The 26,284-nt window shown below is 34.3% G+C and overlaps 4 protein-coding genes across 4 annotated transcripts; all 4 read right to left on the reverse strand.

Annotated features, from left to right (window-relative positions):
* Positions 1-224: 224 nt before the first annotated feature.
* TAS2R7 (taste 2 receptor member 7) lies at positions 225-1,328 on the reverse strand. Its single transcript, XM_054444950.1, has one exon. It carries the CDS (start codon positions 1,261-1,263, stop codon positions 307-309), a length of 957 nt encoding a protein of 318 aa, XP_054300925.1. The 5' UTR covers positions 1,264-1,328; the 3' UTR covers positions 225-306.
* Positions 1,329-5,220: 3,892 nt separating this feature from the next.
* Positions 5,221-6,456, reverse strand: TAS2R8 (taste 2 receptor member 8). Its single transcript, XM_054444721.1, has one exon. The coding sequence runs from the start codon at positions 6,148-6,150 to the stop codon at positions 5,221-5,223; it is 930 nt and encodes a 309-aa protein (XP_054300696.1). The 5' UTR covers positions 6,151-6,456.
* A 1,807-nt stretch (positions 6,457-8,263) lies between these two features.
* Positions 8,264-9,337, reverse strand: TAS2R9 (taste 2 receptor member 9). Its single transcript, XM_054444799.1, has one exon. It carries the CDS (start codon positions 9,242-9,244, stop codon positions 8,306-8,308), a length of 939 nt encoding a protein of 312 aa, XP_054300774.1. The 5' UTR covers positions 9,245-9,337; the 3' UTR covers positions 8,264-8,305.
* A 15,042-nt stretch (positions 9,338-24,379) lies between these two features.
* TAS2R10 (taste 2 receptor member 10) lies at positions 24,380-25,348 on the reverse strand. The gene has a single exon (XM_054443521.1). It carries the CDS (start codon positions 25,346-25,348, stop codon positions 24,380-24,382), a length of 969 nt encoding a protein of 322 aa, XP_054299496.1.
* Positions 25,349-26,284: the final 936 nt, after the last annotated feature.

The following is a 26,284-nucleotide window of genomic DNA, read 5'->3' on the forward strand; positions in this document are numbered from 1 at the left end:
CCCTGTACTCTTGATAGTTGATATTATGATATTAATTTCTATTTGTTCTGAAACATGTTTTAAAAAACAGCAACTCTAAAGAAGGAAGAGTTAGAGAAGAGAGAAACAGGGAGACACAGACAGAGTTAGAAACAGAGACAGAGATAGAGAGATCCAGCCAGCTGTACATAAGATTCCCTACATTACAATTACAGATACACTAATTAAGTTTTAGGAGTAATTAATCACATAAAACATTAATGCAAGAACTGAAGTTAATTTAGAAACATCTTGTCTTTGTTTGTCCTAGAAAAGCATAGTTCCTCTTCAGATCTGTTTATGTTGTTGGAATTTTCTTCCTTTTAGGATAGACATTACTTTCCAAATCACCTTTAGAGATGCATGTCTTAATTTATTGTTCCCCAGTATTAGGATAAATGAATGACTTGAGGGGTAGATTAGAGCTATGGACTCACCAAAAATCACAGCTAATTCCGTCTCTGGCATAAAGTAGCTGGAGGTGGCGATGAGAAAGGACAAATAGTAGGCAATAAAGAGGAGAAGGAAGGAAATGACAGCTTTCAGGGCTCTCACATGGGCTTCTGTGCTGGGGTCTCTGCACCCTGTGGCACTGAGCTGCATTCGCCTGATATGTCTCCGCAGGGAGAGGATCAAGAGGAAGAAGGACATTAGGCACACACAAAAGGGGAGCAGGGTTGCCAGGTTGAGCAATAACTTGATAGAAGCATGTTGAGTTTTATTTACTCTGCAACTCCAAGTTAAGTTTGTTTTCCTCTTTGCCTTCACACAAAACCTGAAATCAGCATTCAAATTCTCAGTGGCTGGAAGGCTAATAAACACAGAGAGAACCATGCACCCCAGTAGAATCCAGGAAATCACCCTGTCAATTCTCCACTTCATCCAGAGGAAAAGTGGGTGAAAGAAATTAGCTATCTTGAAGAAGTAGTAAATGCTGAGGCAGGTTGCAAACCAGATACTTAAATGATTGGTTAGTATCCAGAAGAAGTCAATGATTCTCATTTCTTTACCGGTGGCATAGACATCTGGATATAGCACCAATATAAAACAATCTAATAGTATTACACACAATAGACAAATTCTGGATATGGCCAGACTTGTGAGGATTAAATCAATGGAGGCAATTTTCCTCTTCTTGATCCAGTCCATGCAGTTTACCAATCCGATGAATGCATTCCCTAAGATCCCCACTGAAAACTCTCCAACTGCTAAGAACAGTAAAGTAGTCTGCACTTTATCTGTCATGTTTAAATAGAGAAATATGCAATTAGTTTCTAGTTGACCTGATGGAGTTTGACATCCACACCTGCTTCTTAGATTTTGATGTAGTTTTCTTTACCTCTTTGTTGTGGTCTGTTTTGTGATGGAGACTGGAATGATAAATGAAGACTGAAGCTATCTTCATTAAATCCTAATTAGTCTTGACAAACAATGTGGTTGGCGATCCTTGGCCTGGCCACTGGATGCCCATTTACCTACTCAGCAGGTTGTAATTTTCCACATATGGTTAATTTAGGTTGAGCTACTGTTTACTAAGATGCAAATTAGGCCAATTCCCTTTCATGGTCCTGCATTGTCTTTCTGAGGCTAAGGTGTACGCATTTTGGATTCATTAATTTGTGATATATACTAGTAACCTCAGTAGGGTTGCTAGATTTAGCAACTAAAAATTCAGGACACCGAGTTAAACTTGAATTACAGGTAAAAAAATGAATAATTTTTTAGTGTATGTCCCTAATTACTTAAGATCAGTGCTTTCAGGAAGCACTGAAATTAGATTGAGTGTTCCATTCTGGCAACCTAAACATCAAGAATTTGGTAGCAAGTATAAAACTGGCAAAAATTGAAATTTCTTGAAGAATCTTTATTTTGCTGAATGTTAATATTGATAACTAGTAAAGAATCCGAAGTTTGGTTCCATAGTGAGAGTTATATGTTTTCAGGAAACTTAAAAAGTTAACACTAAATGTAGATTATTTGATTCCAAAGAAACTTTCGGTCTTTATTTTGGCTGTTCAGATGAACAATTATATGGCATAGTGTCTCTTAATACAATGCATTGTCTTATTGACCAAATGACATTTAATGGTTACTTAGCAATATTATATATAATAAGGTAAAGGATCTATAATAAAAAAGAGACTATTGATTATCTTTAAATTTTTCATTTTCACTTAAAATGTTCTCAAGGAAACTTTGAGAGGTATTAGATATGTCTGTTACCTTGTTTGTGGTGAAGATATCATGGGTGTTTGAAATTGTATACATTAAATATATGCAGTTCTTTTCATACCAATTATACTTTCATAAAGATTTCAAAAAATTTAAAAAATGTTCTCGAGGGTAGTTGTATGCATGAGAGAGAAGATAGTAAAATTCTGTATTTCATTCTCTCCACTGTCCCCCATACAAACTGCATGAGTATCTAGATCCTCAACTCTTCTAGCAGGAGACTGAAGATTAAACTTTCCACATCTCTAGAGATGAATTCTTAGTTTGAAATAGCTTCTCTAATTTAGAGTTACTGAGAAGCGCTTTACTACATGGGATTCCATAGAGTAGTTCTTGGATACTCACACTTTCCTGGGAATGCATGTATTCTCTTATCTTTCCTTAAAGGACACACCGTCATTCTGGAGATGTAGCCTTAATTTTTGGGCAATCTGCATGATTATGTAGCCATGTTCACAGGCAATTGGAACATCATCTATGATGGGACGAGCTTGGAAATGATCCCTGACCTAGACTCATCATTTCTTTTTGTTTTTTTTTTGTTGAGATGGAGTTTCTCTCTTATTGCTCAGGCTGGAGTGCAATTTTGGCTCACTGCAACCTCCACCTCCCAGGTCCAGGCGATTCTCCTGCCTTAGCCTGCCAAGTAGCTGGGATTACAGGCGTGTGCCACCATGCCTGGCTAATTTTGTATTTTTAGTAGATTCGGGGTTTCTCCATGTTGATCAGGCTGGTCTTGAACTTCTGACCTCAGGTGATCTGCCCGCCTTTGCCTCCCAAAGTTCTGGGATTACAGGTGTGAGCCACTGTGCTCGGCCTAGACTCATCATTTCTACCCCACAGTTTATCCTGGTAAATGAAGTGCTCACAGGAACTATGATGATATATTTGCTCAAATAATTTTTAGACTTTTTTTTGTTTAGTTTTGGAAATAAATGTAGATTTTATGCATACCAATGTTGCATAGCATGAAGTTATGTGAATACATAGTTAAGAAAAAAAGTTCTACAAGAGAGCATTTTGTCCTTGCGATAGTTTGCTGAGAATGATGGTTTCCAGCTTCGTGCATGTCCCTACAAAGGACATGAACTCTTCATTTTTTATGGCTGCATTGTATTCCATGGTGTATATGTGCCACATTTTCTTAATCCAGTCTATCATTGTTGGACATTTGGGTTGGTTCCAAGTCTTTGCTATTATGAATAGTGCAGCAAAAACCAAACACCGCATGTTCTCACTCATAGGTAGGAATTGAACGATGAGAACACATGGACACAGGAGGGGGAACATCACACACTGGAGACTGTTGTGGGGTGTGGAGAGGGGGGAGGGATAGCATTAGGAGATATACCTAATGCTAAATGATGAGTTAATGGGTGCAGCACACCAACATGGCACATGAATACATATGTAAGAAACCTGCACGTTGGGCACATGTACCCTAAAACTTAAAGTATAATAATAATAATAAAAAAGAGAGCATTTTGTAAAAAGCTTACTACTTTGAACCCCTGTCACTGTGGTCACTGGAGATGCCTGAAACATTGGAGAGGCAGGAAACAAAATATGGAAGAAAAAACCTTAACCCTAACGGGGTAAAACTTTCCCAAAAGTACTAATTCAATAAAACATTTATTTCATCTAAATCTTTGGAAAAATATAAAGTTCATCCTAGTATAAAATCTACAGGTATTTTGTAGAATACATTAATATATTTCATCAAGAGAACATGAATTCTTGTGTCTTGTAAAACAAAGAGTAACACACACAGCTAGCATATTAGAAATATAGTTCATAAAATTTATATACTTAGGGCTATAAATATTAGTATTTTACAGAGTGAGTTTTACATAATAAGACAAACAATTGGTAATTTTCTGGTAATTATATTTTAGTTATAATAAAAGGAAATTAGTAGATTGAAATACATCAGAATTAAACATAGAAAGTAATGGGAGTAAAAGCAATAATGTACAGCCATATTAGAACATATACAACCTGAGACATGCCAGACCAAACGTTTCAATAATATTATAGTGAGGATGGATTTCATGTTCACAGCAAAATTAAAAATTTTAGTGACTTATTTTCCTTCTTTTTTTAAAATAAAAATTACTCTGTATTTTTTGTAAGCATTCGTTGCTTCTTCCAATGACAGTATGTGCTTATTCCATGTTATACGCTATTTTCTTCCCAATTTCTTTCTTTTGTTAAGTCCTGAGTGAAAACGTTTGCAGGGTCTGGTTAGAGAAAAGAACCTGAGTGAGCAGTCTGATTGATATTTGTTATCCTCATTCTTTTATCCAGATTGTGAAGAGGGCTTAGGAACACCCCTTGGTGGGTGGCACTTGAATGGGTTTGATTCCCACGCAGGTGCTGCATGAAAAGCAAGTTGTTTGAGAGGAAATTTAATTTCAAGGAAAATAAATAGAAATCATCAGAATAAGATCAACCAGAAAATATTACCTAGGAGACCATGGAAATCATCATTCGGGAAAACCAAAGACAGACCAGAGAACATCTGAGTTCCTAGTCAATAAGCCAAATGGGAGTGACTCAGCAGAGCCACGAAAGGAGCACAGTTAAGGAGCGGCAATAAAAATGTATGACAGAGAAAAATGAAAAACCAGTTACTGTAGCTCAGGTTCACTTTACCATGAGCCAAAGTAAAATCTAAAAAGACTTCAACTAGGCAATACATGCCTAACACTTGCGTTGAGGAGACAAGAAGAGAAGCATGAGCTCTGAAATTCTTCGAGGAAAAGGAGTGTAAAGATGAGCATTTCTGGGTTGTAAAGAGACATAAAATATGTATTCATTAGTTTGCTACTAGGTCCTGATAATACTTAAAGGTATGCATCCAAAATAAATGAGATAACTGCAGAAAAGTGAGAATAGACTTATAAGAAAATTATATTTTTTATTAGAGAAGAAGATTTGATTTTAAATTCCATTTATGAAACTAAGATTTCATATCACGCAGGTGATTTTTATACATGTCAGCATTCTGACAGATGCCTGCCTCAGTTTGTTATTTAAAATAATTAAAATAAATGAGTGACCTGAAGGATAGAGAATTGCTACAATCTCTCCAAACGCCATAGCTAACTTGTATTTTGTCATAAGATAGCTAAAGGTCACCAAAAGAGAAGTAATATAGTATAGGAAAAAAAAGAAGATAAATGAAGTCATAGTTTTAATGGCTTTCACATGAGCTTCTGTGCTGGGGTCTCTACCGCTGGTAGCATAGAGTTTTATTTGCTTGGTATGTCTCTGTAAAGATCTTACTAAAAGGAAAAATGACATCAGTGACACAATAAATGGGACAATTGCAAGCAGGTTAAAGAGAGTCAAGGGTTCAAAATACAGCATTTTACTCACATGGAACATTTCAGTAATATTTCTTTTGTGTTTGGCAATTGCATGAAACCTATAATCACGACTCAGTACTATTGCTATTATAAGGCTGACCAACAAGGAAATGGCAAAACATCCCAGCAGGATCCAGCGAACCACCATATCAATTTTCTGCTTCAGCCAGAGAAAAAGTGGGTGAGAGGAATTTGCTATCTTGAGAAAATAGAAGACATTAAGGCAGGTGGTAAACCACATATTTAAGTAGTTGGCAAATGTCCAGAAGGTAGAAATGGCTATCTGTAGTTTACTTTTTGTATAAACATCTGGGTAAAGTACTGTTACAATGCCATTTACAACAATTACACTGATCAAACAAATTCTGGAGATAACTAAATTGGTGAGGATGTAGTCAGTTGTGGAGATCTTTTTCTTCTTAATCCAGTCAATCCAGTTGACTAGTGCAATGTATCCATTCCCCAATATTCCTAGTATGAATTCTCCAGTTATTAGGATTATAAAGATGTTATCTGCAGGACTGAACATATTTGCAGAGAGAACAATCTGATTTCAAATATCACTGTAGATGAGCTAATTTACAGGTGACCTGTTGAAGCGTGATAAATCAATTCTTTGAATCATGCAATAATGTTTTCATCTGCTGTTACTTTGACTTTGTTATCATTCCAGAAGTGTTCAGCTCTCCTCTGAAATAGGATTGTCTCTACATTCCTGAAGATGAAACCAACTAATGAGCAGCTTGACTACTTATTTATAGCCTGGAAAAATTATAATTATTACCCTTTAGTGAGTGATAACTGAAATGTTTGGCTGAAATTGCTCTCATGCAAATTCAAAGAGATTTTATATCATGAATTTGCAACAGGCTTCTTGCTGCAGCTCTATATTTGGACCTTCAAGTTGAGTTTTGAATAGGGAGTTGCAAAAAAAGGATAAATGTTTAATAAAAATACAACTGCATAAATAAAACTTCATTTTCATCATATAAGTTATAAATAAGCCACAAATCAGTTCTCCCAGATGCAAACAAATTTTCACTTTGGAAGTAATTAGTACAATTAGATTGTAGATAGTTAACATTTAGTCAGAGGATAATAATTCTTGTCTTCATTTAAATGGCTAATTAGGGAATGATATGATACAAATCTAATTAGAAATGACTTTTTTTTAGGCAGGCACATAGCAATATTTACTAAGAATTTGCTTTCTTTTCAATTGTTCCTTAGAAGTGAAATATGCCAGGTAAAGATTTGTTATCTTTAGTTTTTTTTAATGTGAGAAATACCCTTGAAGACAATTCACTTCCTGAAACATTGTCTCTTGTATAATAAGCATTGTAATCTAAAATTAAGGAAGTTTAAATTTTACATTATTCTAGTTCCAATCAACTCCTTTTATAAGATTTGTAATATCACAGTGCATATTATAGTCATATTTCCAGATAGGGCAAACACATAAAAAAGTAACTACTCGGGAGACTGAGGCAGGGGGTCACTTGAACCAGGAGGCAGAGGTTGCAGTGAGCCGAGATCGCACCACTGCACTCCAGCCTGGGCGATACAGTGAGACTCCATCTCAAAATAATAATAATAATAGTAATAATAATTTTTTTACCTACCAGTATTTCCAAGGAATAGTATGAATTCTACTATTAAATTAGATTTATTTGTTTTGGGGTGAGGGAAAGTACAACTTAGTCCAAAATACATTTGAATGTAGGTAATACAAATCACAATACCGTAGGGCTTCTTGTATTTAAATAGTTCTACAATGTATACAACACATGCAGGATTTTTTCTATTTCTTACCTGTGTAATGTGTAACAGGAAAGCATAAACTTAGTAACTTAAAGAAAACTAGTTACCTATAAACTACTGCTGGAAACAAAATAGAAAAGAAAATGATGCAGAGGGAAAAAAACACGTCAGAGATTTCTGAGTTAGAAGGCTAGAGAGAACATTCCAAAGCATCTTTGGGAACTGACTTCTAAAATTGCCATCACCAGCTAGAGTACTTATGAACAAGCTGACTACTGGGACCCTCAACCTTCTTTCTCAAGGTGGTTCTGCTATACATAACTGTGCCTCCTCTCCTGGTCAAACTTTCATTCTTGAGATTATACTCCTTTTCCCACATCATATCTCATCTTAGATAGAATCTCATTAAATACTGTTTTTCTCCTTTCTTAATCAAGACAAACCCTTCCAGAAATGGAGGGGAAAGGGCAGTGAAGGTAAGGACCAGCCTTCATTTCAAAGTAGAGAGTTGTTTTGCATGATTGATTTTATAGCAAGGGTTGATGAGTTCTAAAATCTTTTCCCCAAAGCTGGTTGCCTGACATTCTTCCACTCATTGAGTTCAAGGCCTTTGCCAGTTATTTGTCAGAAAATAAGTAGAACCTCTTTGTATTTAGTCAATGACATAAAATGATGCAATGTTAGTGTGGGATTTAGATGCATTTTTTTTCTGCAATGACAAAGAATATATGGTGCAATGATAACATTAGATTACCAATTAAACAAGACAAAAATGTGAAGGAACACAAAACAAATCTTCAGAATCATGATAGATATTAATGACTTCCAATAGCATATAAGAGAAAATGAATGCAAACAGGAGAAGGGAGAGTGGCTTTTGTTGATTTCTTTCTCCTTGTAGTCAGGATACTCTTTAGGGGTCTCTATGGAACAAAAGGCTTTCTTCTTCTAAGGAAACGCTTCACAAATCTTAACATCTTCAGAAAAGCTTCCCTCAACTTGCTGTTTCCCATGATTAGAATGAATGAATGGCTTGATGGGAAAGTGATAGTTACTATGTCACCAATCATCAACACTAATTTTCCCTGAGGAATGAGAGCACTAGATGTCATAACAAGAAAGACTGGGTAGTACACAATGAGGAGGAGCAGAAAGATGATCACTGCCTTTATGGCCCTCATGTGGGCCTCTGTACTGGGGTCTCTGAACCCTGTAGCAAGCAGTTGAATCTGCTTGGTGTGTCTAACTAGGGAGAAAAGTAACAAGGAAAACGAGATCAGGCAAAGGATAAAGGGAACCATCGCCCCCAGGTTCAGGGTTAACTGTTTGAAAGTACCTGGAATTTTACTCACTTTGAATTCCCAAGTAATGTTTTCTTCATGACTGACCTTGAAAAGGTGATACCACATATCATCATTCATTGCAACACTAATAACTAAGGAGATAAGAAAGGACCCCAGAAGAATCGCAAGGATGACCTTGTTGATCTTTAGCTTCAGCCAGAAGAAAAATGGGTGCGATATATTGGCTATCTTGAGTAAATAGAAGATACTGAGGCAAGAAGTAAACCAGAGACTTGAATTATTGGCAAATGTCCAGACAATATCCACAATGCTTACTAGCACGCTATTGCCATATGTAGTTGGAAAGAGCAGCATAAAGAAGCCATCTAATGATATTACACACAGCAAACAGATTCTGGAGATGGCCAAGCTGATCAGGATAATGTCAATCAAGGAAACATCTCTTCTTTTGAGCCAGTCAATGCAGTTAACTAGTACAATGAATCCATTTCCCCAAATCCCTATGGTCAATTCACCAGCAATTAAAATAATATATATTGCCTCTATTGCACTTGGCATGCCAGCAGATACTTGTGATTTTTGAATATCACTGATGATGAATTGACTTTCAGCTGACCAGTGAAGAACAATGTCTCTGTCTGCCACTTAGACCATGATATAGTTGTCTTTATCTCTCCTTTTTGTTAGCTGTGATGCAGACGAAGAAGATAGCCAGTCCTGCTCTGGGCTAGAGCTGCCTAAAGACTTCAATGACTGGGGCCAGTAATTTCCTTTGGTGCACTGATGACTGAAAGCCTCTAGGATGCAAATGGGAATGGATCTGATTTCTTAAATTTGCACAATCTTTCTCATTCTAAGCTCTGTATATTTTAGATTTACCAATCTGAGCTGTTGACCAGGAACTTCAAGAAGGTATCGATTGCTTGGAAAATATGGCTAGAATTTAATTTGCTGGACGACTATCCATCCTTGTTAGTATATTGACATAGCTATCGCTATTACAGATTTTAGGTTTAATGTGTTAGCTTGTGTAGCCAGTTTACTTGCTTGGTTGACTAAAACTTTAAACAAATTATTATTAACATTAAATGAGGCTTAAATGGCATAACTGGTGGAATGTAGAGGAAAGAATCTAAAGGTGTAGGAAGATAGGAGTATTAAGGTGAATTTATCGTATGGGAACTTCACCTTCTCCCCATTGTATGACTTAAGAGGGCCAAAAGAACACTCCATTCACTAGGGCATTGAGAAATACATTACTGAGGTAATTCCCTGTATCCTCAAAAAGCTCTGCAGTGTTTGTCTTCTCAACAGAAGGTACAATGAGGGAAATAAACATGACATTGTAGTGTTGTCAGTAAATGGGACACAGAAAATTCTGGTTTAGATGTTAGGGTTTCTTAGAGTGTTCTTGCTTTGTACCTGAATGTAGTTTCCGTACATAGAAAAAATAGTCAAAATACTGGTCACTTATCTTTAGAATGGAAACAGATCAGTCTGAACTGTGAGGAGGACAAAAAGCAAGAAAGTGATATTTTGGAACTAAAAAGCCTGACAGATATACAAGACTCTTCAATCTGTACTGAGTAATAAGAATACATGCTCTGAATTTTCTTAGCTCTATTTTTTGGCAGCAGGCGTCTTATAAATTAGTATGTTATTTATACACACACTGGAAACATACTGTTTTATTGGGACATATTGAAACATGTCATTGGGCATAGTAGAACATATCTGAAATAATAGAAAAAGGCACACAGCAATACACGGTTTCCAGAAATTTTATTTTGAAACTAATATTAAATTTTAAGGCAATGTTAAATGTTACTTATCAAACACAACAATACAAAGTATTTAATGAGATAATGTATCATATGTTCAGGGTTTTAGACAAAATAAAGAGATAAAAATTAATCTTGCAGATTTTTATGAGAAAGTAAATGGCTGTTGTTATTCTGTTAAGTAAAATTTGGGGTTTCTTTCATGCTTCTCTGTGAATTTTGTTTCTGAAGAAATATCAGATTATACAACTCAAAAATACGCATTGTGCTTGTCATGACCAAAGCCATAAAAGAGGTAATATTCTGAGAAGGACTTCACTAGAGTAAAGAAATTGATTTGCATCCAAATGACAGACAAGGTAGCACCATGTTTACATCTCAGGGAATGCAACATTTCATTATTTTAATTAAACTTTTTGAATGATAAAATTTTGTGGAGGGGAATAAAGTAGGTTCAACGTTATTATTTGGAAATGGAACTACTCTGGGATCAATTTGTAATGTTCAGAAAAGATGAAGATGAAAATATATCATGTAGTTGGGTGATTAATAACTGACATATTAAAATTTCTTGGTAAATTCAGATATAGAATCCAAGCTTGCCTTCTGAATCACAGTCTTTTCCCCTACATCAGTTCTTTTCTTTAGCCATGTGGAATACTGATCAATTTAAGAAAGTTATTATGCCTATATTCAAATGTAAATGAAAATATGCTATAGGATATGACCAGAGCTACCTAAGGGCCTATACTTACTAAAATGCCACCTTCTTTTATCTTTTCTTGCTATAAACAAAGCCCAAATGATCTCAATTTATTTGACACCATTGAATATTTTTTTGTGTGTGTATGTGTGTGTGTGTGTATGTGTTTATGTGTTATTTGCCCTTTGGATTTTATCTTAGCATTGAGAAGTTAAAGAGGGATCGTAGCTGACAGACTTTAATATGTATTTCCATTGCAGAAACACTTTAATCTAGAATGTTAGTTTATTGATTATTTCTGTCTCTACTAGAAAACAGATGAAATACTGGGAAACTTATGACATCATTTCCTGTATGTCTTTCTATGAGAAGTGAACAAACACAAACCTACTTAGGCAGATGTTTCTTAAATTTCATTTTCTTTCTTTGTTGAAATACTGTTTACCATTCTTTAGAACCTTACATCTTTTACAGGCATTTGTCCTTGAATTATGCCACTGATTATTACTGATCAAGAGAAATGACTATACTGTTCATATTTATAAATCAAGAACAGAATACTGCCACATTGTCCTATTTTCTGACAACTTATATTTTGAATAGTTGCTGACTTTATCTCCCACCCCATTCTAAACTCTTCACTATATCCATTGGGATCCCTAGTAAACCATTAGCAGAAGCTTTATATTCTCATTCATTTCTTTAACAGTTTACTTTATCTTCCTCATTCGAACTCTAGGTTCTGGAACTTTTTTGTTCAATGGGCTACTTTGCCAGTCTGTTGCATGCTATAATTTCAGAATAATGTTTTTAAGTGCATGAAATAAAAATATTTGAAATTTATAAGGAATCCATATATAATGCCTTTTTCCTGCAGTATGAAATATATTTTTAATATAATATAGGAATTTATGTGCTTTTTAATTGACATAACAAAAATATCTGGCAGATAAAGACCAGTGGTGAAAGTAAATGATAATAGGAGGTACCTGTAACAATAAAGATTTTTGACTTCCCGAAGTGAAAAAATTACAGATACTGCTGGTATGGTATGTGCTTGTTACTTACATTCAAGACAGAAGAAATACTAGATTTAAGCTAAGGATTAATAAAAATGAGTATATAATTTGGTGCCCCTCCCAGTTCATTCATCACTCATGTCCATGGATCTTTTCATTTTAATACTCTACAATTAAATCCTGTGGCAGCTGTTCACACCCTCATAGAAGTGGGTCTAAAGCTGGGGTGGGTATTCTTCTTTCCCTCTCTTGTAACTTTCAGATTATTCTCTTTCCTTTTTTTTTTTGAGACAAAGTTTCACTTTGTTGCTTAGGCTGGTCTTGAACTCCTGGCCTCTAGCGATCCTCCAGCCTTGGCCTCCCAAAGTGTTGAGATTACAAGTGTGAGCCACCATGCCTGGTCAGTTTATTCTTCCTCTAATTCCTCACAAGACATACAGCAGTTTGTTATCTCCTGTCATCACTCTGTACAAAATATTACCTTTCCTTGTCACAATCATAAGCCAGTCTTCCTTCCTTGATTTTTGCTTTCTACCTGAAATTAAGTAGTTAAATATACTAAATTTCACCACCATTCCTTTTGCTAAAGTTCCCCTATCTTTTTGTTGGATGAAATAATCTTCTATTTTTTAAAAATTCATTCAGTAATTTTGTTTGTTGTATTTTTAATTTTTTAAAATTTAATTATGGACATATAATAGTTGTACAGATGTATGGGGGTACATGTAAAACTCATGAAAACAGAGCAACATAAAGACCCCTGTTGAGAAGGGATACTATGAGTGAGAAATATGCATGTCTCTTTAAGAAGAGGAACAGTCTTAATTAATGGAGAACTATATAGAGGCAATAATTCAAGCATAAAACACTTTATTATAATAGTATATTGGGAATAGTCTTGTCTGTTTGTATAAAAATGGTGAAGAAATAGAATATTTGGGATCCATGGAGACAAATAATTTGTTTGCTAAATAACAAAGTTTGGACATGGCTTGAAATATATATAACAGTTAAGAGCTTCAGCTCTGGTGCCAGATAGCTGGAGTTGAAGCTCATTCTCAGTTTTAATGATTGTGTGATTTAGACTGTGCCGAATCTTTTCTTTCTCCAATGTGTAAAACATTGATCATAGTGCTATCTATCTCATAGAAATATTATACTTAAATAAAGTCTTGCATTTAAATACTTAGAATAGTTCTTACCATATATACTCAAAAAATTTTAGGTACTATTATTATTGAATTTTTTGGCATTCCATTCAATAAATCATGATTCTCTTAACTAGTTGTTTTGCTATAGAGCCTTTATTAATGTGTCTTAATTACAATTTCCTATCCATAATATTTGGCCAAATTTTATATTTTTTGATTGCCATAGTTTGAATGTTTGTATGCTCTTCAAAATTCATGTGGAAATGTAATCCCTAATGCAACAATATTAAGAGGTGGGACCTTTTAGGAGATGATTATGATGGGTTTGCCATTATGATGGGATTAAAAGGCCTGAAGGGAACTAAATAGGTCTTTTAGCCTTTCCCCTCTTCTGCTGTGAAAAGATACAGCATTCAAGGTTCCATGTTGGAAGCAGTGACGAGGCCCTCACTAGACACCAAACCTGCCACTGCCTTCGTCTGGGACTTTCTAGCCTTCAGCACTATGAAAAAATAAATTTCTGTTATTTATAAATTACCTCATCTCAGACATTTTTTATAGCAGCAAAATGTACTAAGACAATGCCAGTCACATGAAATCATAAAATATGGCAACATAATAATCATGGTTTAACAATTTGTTTTCCATTACTCACTGAAAATGTAAACAAACTTAAATGGACTTAGTTGTTTTTTTCCTTCATATGTAGTTCTTTTCTTTATTCAGTATTAATGCCCAGTGCATCTCATAATATTAATGGACAGGTGATTATTTTGTTTCTCTCTGCAATGGCATAAATCAAATGATTTTAATAGCATTTCAACTTAAACACAATAAGATATTTATTTATATTTGACAACACATCTAAATGTTCAGGTTAAGTAAAAATATTCTCAGATATATAGGTTTCAGCCATTTACTAAACATAGACTTTTTTTCAACATTTTGGAGGATGCACTAACAAAAACTATAATGGGGTGAGGAGATACCTATATGACATATGTAGAGTAAAGTTTATAAGAAATTTTGTAAGGCTTAGGATGTCAAAAAGTTTTAAAAAAATTAAGAAAAGAACACCTGTATACTATAAAAATCTTAAAACTCCAGTTGTAGGTACAAGATCAACACATAAAACTCTGTTGTGTTTCTACACACCAGCAATCTGAACAGTGAATATAAAAGGTAAATTAAGAAAACAATTCCAAAATAACGAAATAATTAGGAATAAATTTCACTAAAGAAGCAAAATACTTATATACAAAAAATGATGAAACATTGCTGAAAGACATTAAGGAAGACACAAGTAAGTAGAAAGACATCCCATGTTCATGGATAAGATGACTTGATATGGTTAAGATATCAATACTACCCAAAGAAATCTAAAGGTTCATTAAAATTCCTATCAAAAATTTCTACAGGTTTCTTTTCAGAAAGAGGAAAACTAATCCTCAAATTCGGGTGAAATTACAAGGGAATCCAAATATCCAAAACAATCTTTAAAAAGGAGAACAAAGTTGGAAAACTCACACTTAATATTTTTATTGTATATATATATGTATATATATATATTTTTTTTCCCTGCAGGCCTCATTAAGGCTTCCCTGAGCCCTGGGCTGGTTTCTGCCGTGGCAGATACCAGAAGATGCAAGCCTTGTCCCTGTTCACAGAAGATTCTAGCCAGATCAGGAGCTGAAGATAGCAAAAGAGGGAGAAGTCCAACCCACAGTCCCAGGCCCTGGTGAGTAAGGTCTGGTGTGAGGAGAAAGCTGATGATATGGAAGAGCATTCCAGTTCTGCTCCTTCTGCTTGGAAGTGGAGAATCCGGAGAACCTGGGGGATGCAAGATGGACGGGCTGCTCCTTGAGAACATCCAGTCTCCTAGAAAGAATGGTTGCTGTCAAGGTGACTGAATGAACTCAGCTATGCCTTGTTATTTTAAAGCCCACTGTCTGCTTTCTGAATTGACAATCAAGAATCCATGTGTGTCTTAAAGAATGATTATTCATTGTAGTAGAACCCATTGGGAGAAGCCTCTTGGCTCAGGAACTCCATCTGGCCACAGCTGATTGAATTAGGGATGGATACCTAACCCAAGTGGAGCCAATCTCATTCTGTGCCCACTGCAATGTAAGATGTAAAATAGGTATTTTTGTCTCCTTGGATGAGTGCTGTATCTTTGGTGTCTAGAATTCTGCCTACCACACAGTAGGGGCTCCATGAATGTTTAATGAACAAATGAATGAATAAATAAGTCTCTGTGAGGAATTTGGAATTTTGATCTTGGAAACACAGAGACTGGGAATTGTGGAAACTGAGTCACATTGGCTGCATAAGCTGGAAAGAATACCCACTTCTTCCCATATCTGAGGTCCTTGGGGCTATCTCAGTCATGACTAAGTCCTGACTCTTTCTAAAGATGATTGGGCTCCTCTTAACTTTAGGACAGGTGGCTCAACATCCTAACTATAAAGCTCCTTCCTCCTTTCCTGCTTACATTCATATCTGTTGCAACCAAAAACCTTTACTGACATGCTGAGAAATTTTGCACCTTAACATATCCTGTTCCCCACTCTAGGAGCTTCTCTAGGAGTGATAATCACTCCTGGCTGTACCTTGGGCTGCATCCAGATCTGCCCCAATGCCACCACCCCCAGCTCTGTGGGCTGTGGCTCTAAGACTACAGGGACCCAGAGGCAGGAAAAGGTGGCATCATGGAATTCCATGTCCTTTAGGGCAGGTGGGAGGTACTATGCCTCTTCTCCTTCCAAGACCCCTCACTATATCCTGCCCTCAGATATGGCTCTTGGGACCCTCAGGTCAGATACTCCTAATTTTTCATCTGCTTTTACTCTACAGATACAAAGGGGAGATGGCAAAGAAATCTACACATTCATTCAAATCCTTATTAAAAATTCTCACAGATGTTTTTTCAGAAACAGAAAAATTTATCCTCAAATCCATATGGAATTACAAGAAAACTTGAATTTCCAAAACAGTCTTAAAAATGGAGAACAAAGTTGGAAGGTTCGCACTTAATATTTTTAAAATTCACTACATTATTTCTCAGTCTTTTTGGCTAAGATCAAGTATAAAGCTTACTACAAAGCTACGGTAATCAAGACTGTGTTTTATTGGCATAAAGATAGACATATAGACCATTGTGATAGAATTGAGAATCTTGAAGTAAACCCATATATCTATGATTAATAGATTTTGACAAGTGTGTAAAAATTCCTTAGGGCATAAAGAGTCTTTTTGACAAATGATGCTAGGACAATTAGATATCCACATGCAAGAGAATGGACTTGGACCCCTAATTCACATCATATACAAAACGTAGCTCAATACAGATCAATGACCTAAATATAACGACTAAAACTAAATACACTTAGAAGAAAATCTAGTGATAATCTTTATGACCTTGGATTTGGCAATGGATTCTTACACATGACATAAAAAAGTAAGCCACAAAAGAAAAAAATACTTAAACTGGATTTCACGCAAAATAAAACTTTTGTTTATCACAAGCCACTCCAAGAAAGTGAAAAGACAATCTGTAGACTGGGGGAAAATATTTGCAGATCAGATAGTTGCGGTAGGTTTAACATTCGGAATATGTGAAGAATCTCTACAACCCAACAAAAAATCCAATTTTAAATTGGGCAAAAGATTTCAATGGACATTTCTCCATTGATTTACAAATGTCTAATAAGCACATAAAAAGACGCTAAGCATCATTAGTCGTCGGGGAAATGCAAACCAAAACTACAGTCACGTATTATTTCACATCCACTAGAATGGCTATAATAAAAATCCTGGAAAATAACAAGGGTGGGCAAGGATGTGGAAAATTTGGAACTCTCATACATTCTTGGTGGAAATGTACAATGATAAAACTACTGTGGAAAACAGTTTGGTGGCTCCACAAGAAGCTAAGCATAGGAATTGCTATATTATCTAGTAATTTCATTCCTAGTATATATTGAAAACAGGAACTCAAATAGATACTTATGTGCCAGCGTATATTGCAGCATAATTCACAATAGCCAAAATGTAGAAATCACCCAAGTGTTTTTCAACTGATGAATATCTAAACAAATTGTGGTGTATACACACAATAAAATATTATTCAGTCATACAAAAGAATGATGGTCTGATACATGTTAAAATATTGGTGAGCCTTAAAAACATGCTTAGTAAACTAAACCAGACACAAAATGAGAAAATCTGTGTGATTCTATTCATATGAATTATCTAGACTAGGCCAATTCATAAAGCCAAAAAGCAGATCAGAGGTCACCAGGAACTGTGGGAAAGGAAAAATAGGGAGTTACTGCCTCATGAGTCCAAATTTCTATTTGTGGTAATGTAAAAGTTTTGGAGACAGTGGTGATGCTTGCACAACATTGTGAATGTAATTAGTGCCACAGAATTATACACTTAAAATGGTTGAAATGACAAATTTGTTATATAAATGTTATCACAATAAAATTAAAACAAAATAAATCTGTAAATTAAAAAATTTAATATTCCAGACCATAAAAACATGCAGCATGGAAATGACTATCATTAGATAAGAACAAGTTAAACTTTTAATTTTATATGAAATGAACATAAAGATATCAATTTTAAACCCAGCACATGAAAATTTGATATCAATAGAAAACAGGAAAGGAAAAAAATCTAAAATAAAGCATTAAAATAGAGTAAAAAGAAGAAGTGAGAAGACAGAAAACAATGTAATCACAATTAAGTGTAAAAATGTTTCTCAGTAATAATTTTGAGATTACATTATTAAATAAAGTGTCAAAAATGAGATATTTGTTTTCTACAAGAGACATCTAAAAAATAAAATGCAGAAGTGTTGAAAATGCAGAGGTGGAAAACACATAATCTAGAAATAATAAATGCTTGAAGTGATGGGTCCTAAATATCTTGACTTTTATTGCACATTATATACATGAAACAAAATATCACATATACCTTACAAAGTTGGACAAATATTATGTATCAAAATAAAATAAAATAAAATGTAACAAAATTAGGGAATTTGCCAAGGGCAAAATAAAATTTAAAGCAAAAACTTTCATGACAAGGGTTTTTAATATCAGTAAAAATAACCATAAAAAAGTAATGACCATGAATAAAAATGCAATTATCAACATTGCTTCAAATTAAATGCAACTACAAATAAAATAATTATGAGCATAAACAAATAAATCAGTAATTGTCAGTGTAAGTTTACTAATTTAACTATTGGAAATTGTCATATATTAAAGATGTAAACAAGTAATATCATTAATATTGTTCAACTAACGTATATGCATTTAACTTTAACACCATCAAACTCGTTTAAAGAAAATCATTCACAAAAATGGATCATATATTGGGCCAAATAAATCTTATCCTAGGCCAAATATCATACACATATGCTGTCTGACTCAACTTAAATAAAATAAGATATCAATACAAAAGTTACCTCTAAAAATCTCATTATTGTTAAATATCTCTTGCATTAAAAGGAAAGTGTAAAGAATATTTTGAAATTCTTTGAATTGAATACAATGTAAGAACCATGTGCCAACATTTGTGGAATACATATAAGTTGATATTTGGGCAGAAAACATGCAATTTTGAACACCTTTACTAAAAAACAAAAAGAAAGAAAGATTGAACAAAGCTAGCGAAACAAACAACTTTTGCCTTCAAAAGTATGGCAAACCATTATCCTAAGCAAATTAACGCAGAAACAGAAAACCAACTATCACATGCTCTTGCTTATAAGAGGGAGCTAAACACTGGGACACACAGACAAAAAAATGGGAATAGACACCGGGGACTAAGTGGAGAGGGAGGGATGGCAGGGGTCAGGGGGCAAGGACTGTCAAACTACCTATTGAGTACCATGCTCACTACCTGGGTGATGGGTCCAATTATACCCCAAACCTCAGCATCAAGGAATATAACCTACTAACAAACCTGCACCTGTACTCCTTAATCTAAAATAGAAGTTAAAATTATTTTTATAAATTAAAAAAACTGTATACAAATATATGAAAAATCAGATGTCTGGAAAAATCCTTCCAGTCAGGAAAACATAAAGATACTGAAAAAGAAGCCTTCAGAAATATTTTTAAAGTGTATGGTCCAGCTGTCAAGAGAGTTAAAAAAGAATCCTCAGATGCCAAAAATAGTGGGAAAGTGCAAATCATGAGAGGAAACAGTGATGAAGATAGAGTTAGCCCCTAACTAACTATCTTGGAGTTGGATAGAGGAGGTTATCTAGGGGACCGCCTTGTCACTCTCCTGAGACCGCCTTGTCACTCTCCTTTAAACCAGTGTTTAAGTATTTTTTTATTTTGTTATTTTCTTAAATTGATGTTCTGCAGTGAAAAGGTATATGCAAAACTATCCCTAAAGGCTGAGGGAGCTGAGAGGCCAAAGAAAGAATCTAACAATTCCAGTTTCTCAAAAAGAAATGTATTTATTTATTTATAATTTTTACTTCAACAACTTTTTGGGTCCAAGTGTTTTTTTGTTACGTGGATGAGTTATATAGTGGTGAATTCTGAGATTTTAGTGCACCCATCACCTGAGTAGTGTAAATTGTACCTAATATGTAGCCTTTTTATCCCTATCCTCCCTTCCAGCCTCTCCCTTTTGAGTCTCTGAAGACCATGATATCACTCTGTATGTCTTTGTACACTCATAGCTTAGCTCCCACTTATAACTGAGAACATACAGTTTTTGGTTTTCCAGTACTGTGTTACTTCACTTAGAATAATGGCCTCCAGGTCTATCCAAGTTGCTGCAAAAAATATATATATATATCTTATACATATATATCTTGTACATATATATATCTTATACATATATATACAATCTTTTTTAAAAGAAAGGAATATTTAATAGGAACTTATAAACAGAAGCAATGTCTTGGGTGGCCTCAAGATATTGGATCCCCCCACCGCCCTCCAGAAAATATCCTTTATATATTAAGCTTTTTGGGTAAAACATGTGCAGCTCTTCATACCTCAGACTCCCTTGCTAAAACTTATGACCATTAAGAAGTTTAGATAAGCATCTTTATGAGGGTCTCTCTATGTCACAGGAATTATTTAAAGAACTTGCTGCAGAACACATTGGTATGCAGAAGTTAAACATCAGTCGTTGTGGTAGTTTCGCTTCAGGATGGCATCACTCTTTCTACGCAATAGGCTGTTTTCCTACGTTATATAATAATTACTGTACACATTTATCAGGTACATAGTGATATTTTGAAACATACAATGTATAGTGATTTGATAGGTTAATTAGAAGATCTATCATCTTAAACGTTTATCACTTCTTTGTTGGGAATATTAAAATCCTCCTTCCTGGTATTTAAAACTATGTATTATTGTTAGCTATAGTCATCCTATAGTCCTATAAAACACTAGAACGTATTCCTCCTATCTAGCTGTATTTTGTATACTTTTACAAACCCCTATCCTTCCCAGCCTCTGGTATACTCTGCTCTTCTTTTTACTTCTATGAGATCTTCTTTTTTTAGTTTCCTTATATGAGCGAGAATATGTGGCACTCAACTTTTTGTTTCTGGCTTATTTCAGGTACCATAATGTCTTCCCTTTCCATCCGTGTTATTGCAAATGACATTTCATTCTTTTAAAAAAAAACTGTTATGGCTAAATAGTATTCCATTGTGTACATATACAGCATTTTCTTCATCCATTCATAAACCAGTGCTTATGTTTTAAAAGACCATATGCATGTTGGGTAAGATACCTGGCTTGGACTTCTCCAAAGTTAGAAGTGAGATTGGATACTATCAATAAGCAAAGATCCCTGAAAGGCAAAGCCTTAATAGGCAAATGAGAAAATAATATACGTCCAACAAAAGGCTAAAGCAGGAGTACTTAACACTCAGCCAGGGCAGTGAATGCAAAGGGGAATGTAAAGGGGAATGAAAGAGGAATGTTGCTCTAAGAACTTGTTATAATAGCCTTTTACTCATGTATATTTGGGGCTAGAAGTTAAATTCTGTATAGCCTAAATCATTACAAACTGAAAAGTTTAGCTTAAAGAAGTTGAGACTGGAAGCGACCCCAGTCAGCCTTTACAAAGTCAAACTCTTTCTGGCAGACGTCACTGTAAACCTGACCTCAAAGAATTCCCACAGATAATATTCTAATAAAACTGAGTTCAAAATAAAATCATAAAACATATGAGGACCAAGCCAATATAATTGAAAGTTAGTACAAACAACAAAGTTAGTAATCAGAGCTACAAAGCCAGCAGATATCAGAATTAGAGCTTATGCAGTCTGTGCAAATGCTAGGGAAGGTTCTTTCTCTTCCCCTTGTTTCTCAAAGCAAGTATTACTAAACAGGTATTTTTTCACATGCCTCATCTTTTATTTAATTATATTTTTCATATGACATAAATTATTGCATAGAAAATTACATAATACTACAAGAAAATAAAAATTATCTATAATCCCAATATCCACAGATAAAGAACCTAGCCATCCAGTTTATGTATAAATGTAATCGAAACAGATTTTTTAAGTAACATGCTTATTATCTAACTGTCATCTATCTATGTTGAGATCTATTTTACAATGTATGTAGAAACATGTTAACAATGGTTAGTTGAGTACTGCAAATGTGCATAATCAGTTTATTCTTTATATATTTTTGTGTTTGCTAATTTTAGATGAAATGAAACTGTGTTTTATAGTAAAAAATACAGCTTTTGATGAAAGGAACATGTATCGGTAAAAATAAGCTAATATTGGCAAAAATAGCAGAAGAAAACATAAATCAATATGAGATCACGTAAATTACCCACCTATTTCCCCAAGCATTGCAAACTAAGTTACTTACTAAACAGCAAATTAAGAAAAAATCATAACACATATATGGCATAGTGTTAATGTATAAAGTAGTCACAAAATTGGTAAGAAAAACTATAAGACATTAACAAATAAGGAGAAAACAAATGAACAATTCCCAAATAGTATGTGCTATTGGTTAATCCTGTAATAATGCTTAACTTCACTAGTAATCAAATATATGTGAAGTAAAGATATTTTTGCAATCAAGGTAATGACATTAAAAATAATAACCTGTTTGATTTTGAGACTGGAACAAGATGGATATTTTTTCACTATTAACATATAGGTTTACTATATCTACAGAGCAATTTATCAGTTCTTCAAGGAATTTATCAAATTTCTCCCCATTGGAATTTTCATTAAAAATAATTTACATATTGCTCTCTCTATATAGTAGTCATACTGGACCTTTAGTTTCTGGAATATCCTCTACTCCTTCTTGCTTCAAGACCTCGACATGATGCTTTCCCACCCCAAATTTCTCCTCGTTTGTCCACCTTACTCCTACACATTATTTAGATATCAAATTAAACCATCTTAACCTCAGTGACATCTTGTCCATTCCCATGACCAGGTCAGGTCAGCATCCTATAGTTTTTCTCTCCCAATATCATAAATATAATTGTTTAAGTTAGCTAGCTATTCATTTGTTTTCTATTAGAATATATTATTAATTGTATTGATGTCTTGTTCACTACTATATCCTCAATATCTAGCCAAGTTAGCATTCAAATAGTATTCATATGAATGAATAGTATTCATGCTCTATAATACTCATATTATGTTTATTTCTAACAGTGGAAAACTGAAGACAACTTAAATGTAAATGATATGATAAACATTAAGTATATCATTGTATATTTGCAAGGGGAGTTATGCACCCCTTAAAACGATAATTATAAATAATTTTTGAAAACATGGGAAAATGAATAAATTCTACATAATCAACATAATCTATACAGAGAACATAGTTCTTTATACAATATAATTTCAAAGAAGCCAACCTGGTATATTTTGTTGAAATAGTCAGCAGCATTAGGTTTTTTTTTTCTGTTATCTCTTAACTATCTGTACATTCTAAACACAATAGTTTAAAAATATAAAAATATTGATTTGGAAACGCGACATAGAAAATTAATTAAGTCCTTATATTTGGAAATATTCCACTCATTAGGCCATAAGTATGAGATCAAGGCACTTTTGGAAGTTGCCAAAATAAGTCACTGAGTTTATAACCTCGGTTGGACACAAAAATTCACTTTAAAACCCAAAATTTGAAACATGCCTGTGAGTGCAAGTTTGTGTATATGAATGTGTGTGTGTGCATGTGTGTGTGTGTATGAAGCCCTAAGACAGAATATTTCATATTTCACACAGATTCTATCCTGTGTTCATCTTGTGTCGTTTGGTCAGGGACTGTGTTGAATCTTGCAGCCTTTGGATCTATGCTTCTAGAAAAATCTTTACTCAACTTTAATTGGTTCATAACCTGCCTTATCTCAAATCACTGATTTTGAAGAGTGTATTTACTTCATCAGTGTTTTGATCCCATATCCCTCAACTAGACTCTTGTTTCCCTAGCTATATTTCACAGAAGTACATCTATTACTCTCACTACTTGCTACACATCAAACATACACCAGTAAAAAAGGATGTTAGATTTTAAAAAATGAAAAAAAAAAACCTTTAAATAATTAAAATAGCATACTGAAAAGAAGCACCACCATCTGTCCTCACTTCCTCACTTCCATGTTCTAAACGTCAAGATTGATCTAATTTTCTTTCTTTCTTTGTTTGTTTTTTTCTTTGGGTTTTCTGGGAGAATGGGTGTCCTTGCTTCAGAAAAGTCAGGTAAAGCACAACAAGAAGTCTTATTTTAGAGCTTATTCTCACCGTTATAATCTTTACAGCAAATAGTCTCCAGGCTGATGGTTTTCCTCTAGGAAGTTTGTAGGAAGAAGTTGCAGGGTGGGGAAGCTGACTAAGCCACTGAATTTGCATGTGAGATTAAAATCCCCTCAAAGACTGAGATTCCCTGAAACATAGTCAAAACAATTATGGAAGATTTCAGTGATCTTTAATGACACAGTTAAAAAGACAATGCAAGAATGCAGTGCAATGAAACAGATCTTCACGGATTTATTCACTGGATTCTTCCCATGGAACATCCATTTCTTCCCAAGGTGTCTATGTGACTCTGAGATTTTTTCCTTTTCTCACAGCACTTCAATTGCTGTAGTACCCTCAAAGAGGCTTGCTTTAGCTTGCTGTTTCCTAGAATTAAGATAAATGAGTGACCCCAGGGATAGATGGCTGTGGTTGTCATTCCAAACATAAGCAGCAGTTTGTTTTCTGGCACAGTAAAACGTGATATTTCTAAGGCCATGCCTATAAAATACAAGATAAAAAGGATGATGAAAGATATCAAAACTTTCATTGCCTTCACGTGAGCTTCTGTGTTGGAGTCTCTCAATCCTGTCACATTCGATTGCATCTGCCTGTTGTGTCTCCAAAGGGAAATGATTAACAAAACGCATGTAATTAGGGATAGTGTAAAGAAGAAAATGACTCCCAGATTTAGCAAAATCTGTTTAATAAAGTATTCACTTTTATACATGTTGAGATGCCAGACTGTGTCATTCTTCATTTTGTGATCATTAAGAATCTTCACAATGTGTGCAAAATTAAGTAACGATGAAATAAGTAAGAATGCCATCATAAAGGGAAGAACCATATTTGTTCTACTCTTCAACCAGAGAAATATGTAGTTGGAAAAATTTGCTATCTTCAGGAAATAGAAGATGCTGAGGCTGGTGGCAAACCACATACTTGATTGATTACCAATTACCCAAATGTAACTAATATATTCAATTAGGTTACCGGAGGCATATATATCTGGAGAGAATATCTGTATAAATCCATCTGTAATTATTACCCATATCAGAAAAATTCTTGAAATAGCTAAGCCGGTGAGAATAAAGCCAATCGTAGATAACTTATTCTTGGCACAGTCAATGCAGTTTACAAGTCCAATAAATCCATTCCCCAAAACCCCAAATACTGACTCACTAATTACAACAAAAATGAAGATGCCTTCCACTACACTTAGCATATCTGCTAATTCTTAATATTGCTTCTGTTACATCTATCTTAGATTACCTGCTGCAGAATGAGGCATATATTGGCTGCTCGACGGAAGTGTGACTTTCTTCTCATTCATTATATAAAGACTTGAAATTGCCCCAGTAATGGCTTGAGATGGAATCAGAAATTTCTTAATGAAGACCTTTCCAAATATGTCTACAAAACATAGATAGTCTAGAGAATGTATGTTCAGACTGAATGCCTATCTATAATTTGTTAAAATGCAAATGAAAGTTTCTGTTTCATGGATTTTACATGTCCTCCTGAGACTATTTTGCATTTAATAAATTGAATTGTGGAGGAGGAGTGTCAAACATATACCTATAGAATGTAATGCAAAACAGAAACAAAAATTTTGACTTTATCTTTTAAAATATCAAATCATTACTTATGTCATTTATAATCAATTTATATATGTACAGAAAATACTATATAGAAGTGAAAAACAAATTTGGCCATTGTAGATACTTACTCTAAATGATTGATTTAATTTTTAATTAAAATTTAAGCTCAACTCTAGGTATGACAAGTTTCACAAATATATCACAAAACTGTTGCTGTTGTTTTATACTTATGGTTATTACACCCTTGAAGGTAGAAGATTATGTTGACTACCCTTGACATGAAAGGCTCTTAGGAATAATCTCTTCATTTAACACATTACTGTTTGTTGGCACCCATTCATTTATCCAACAAGTATTTACTGAATGTCTAGATACAACAAGTTCTCTTTTGATCTTTGAGGGAATATAGTGGTAGACAGAATTTCAAAACTTGTGTTATTTATAGAGTGTATATTCTAATGAGGGAGGTGGGAAACAATTAAGTAAATCAACATACTGATTTAAGAATTAAAAGTGAAATTAAAAGTGAAATCTAACATTTATTGAGATTTTATTATATT

Source organism: Pongo pygmaeus, chromosome 10, assembly GCF_028885625.2.
Source record: "Pongo pygmaeus isolate AG05252 chromosome 10, NHGRI_mPonPyg2-v2.0_pri, whole genome shotgun sequence".
NCBI lineage: Eukaryota > Metazoa > Chordata > Mammalia > Primates > Hominidae > Pongo > Pongo pygmaeus.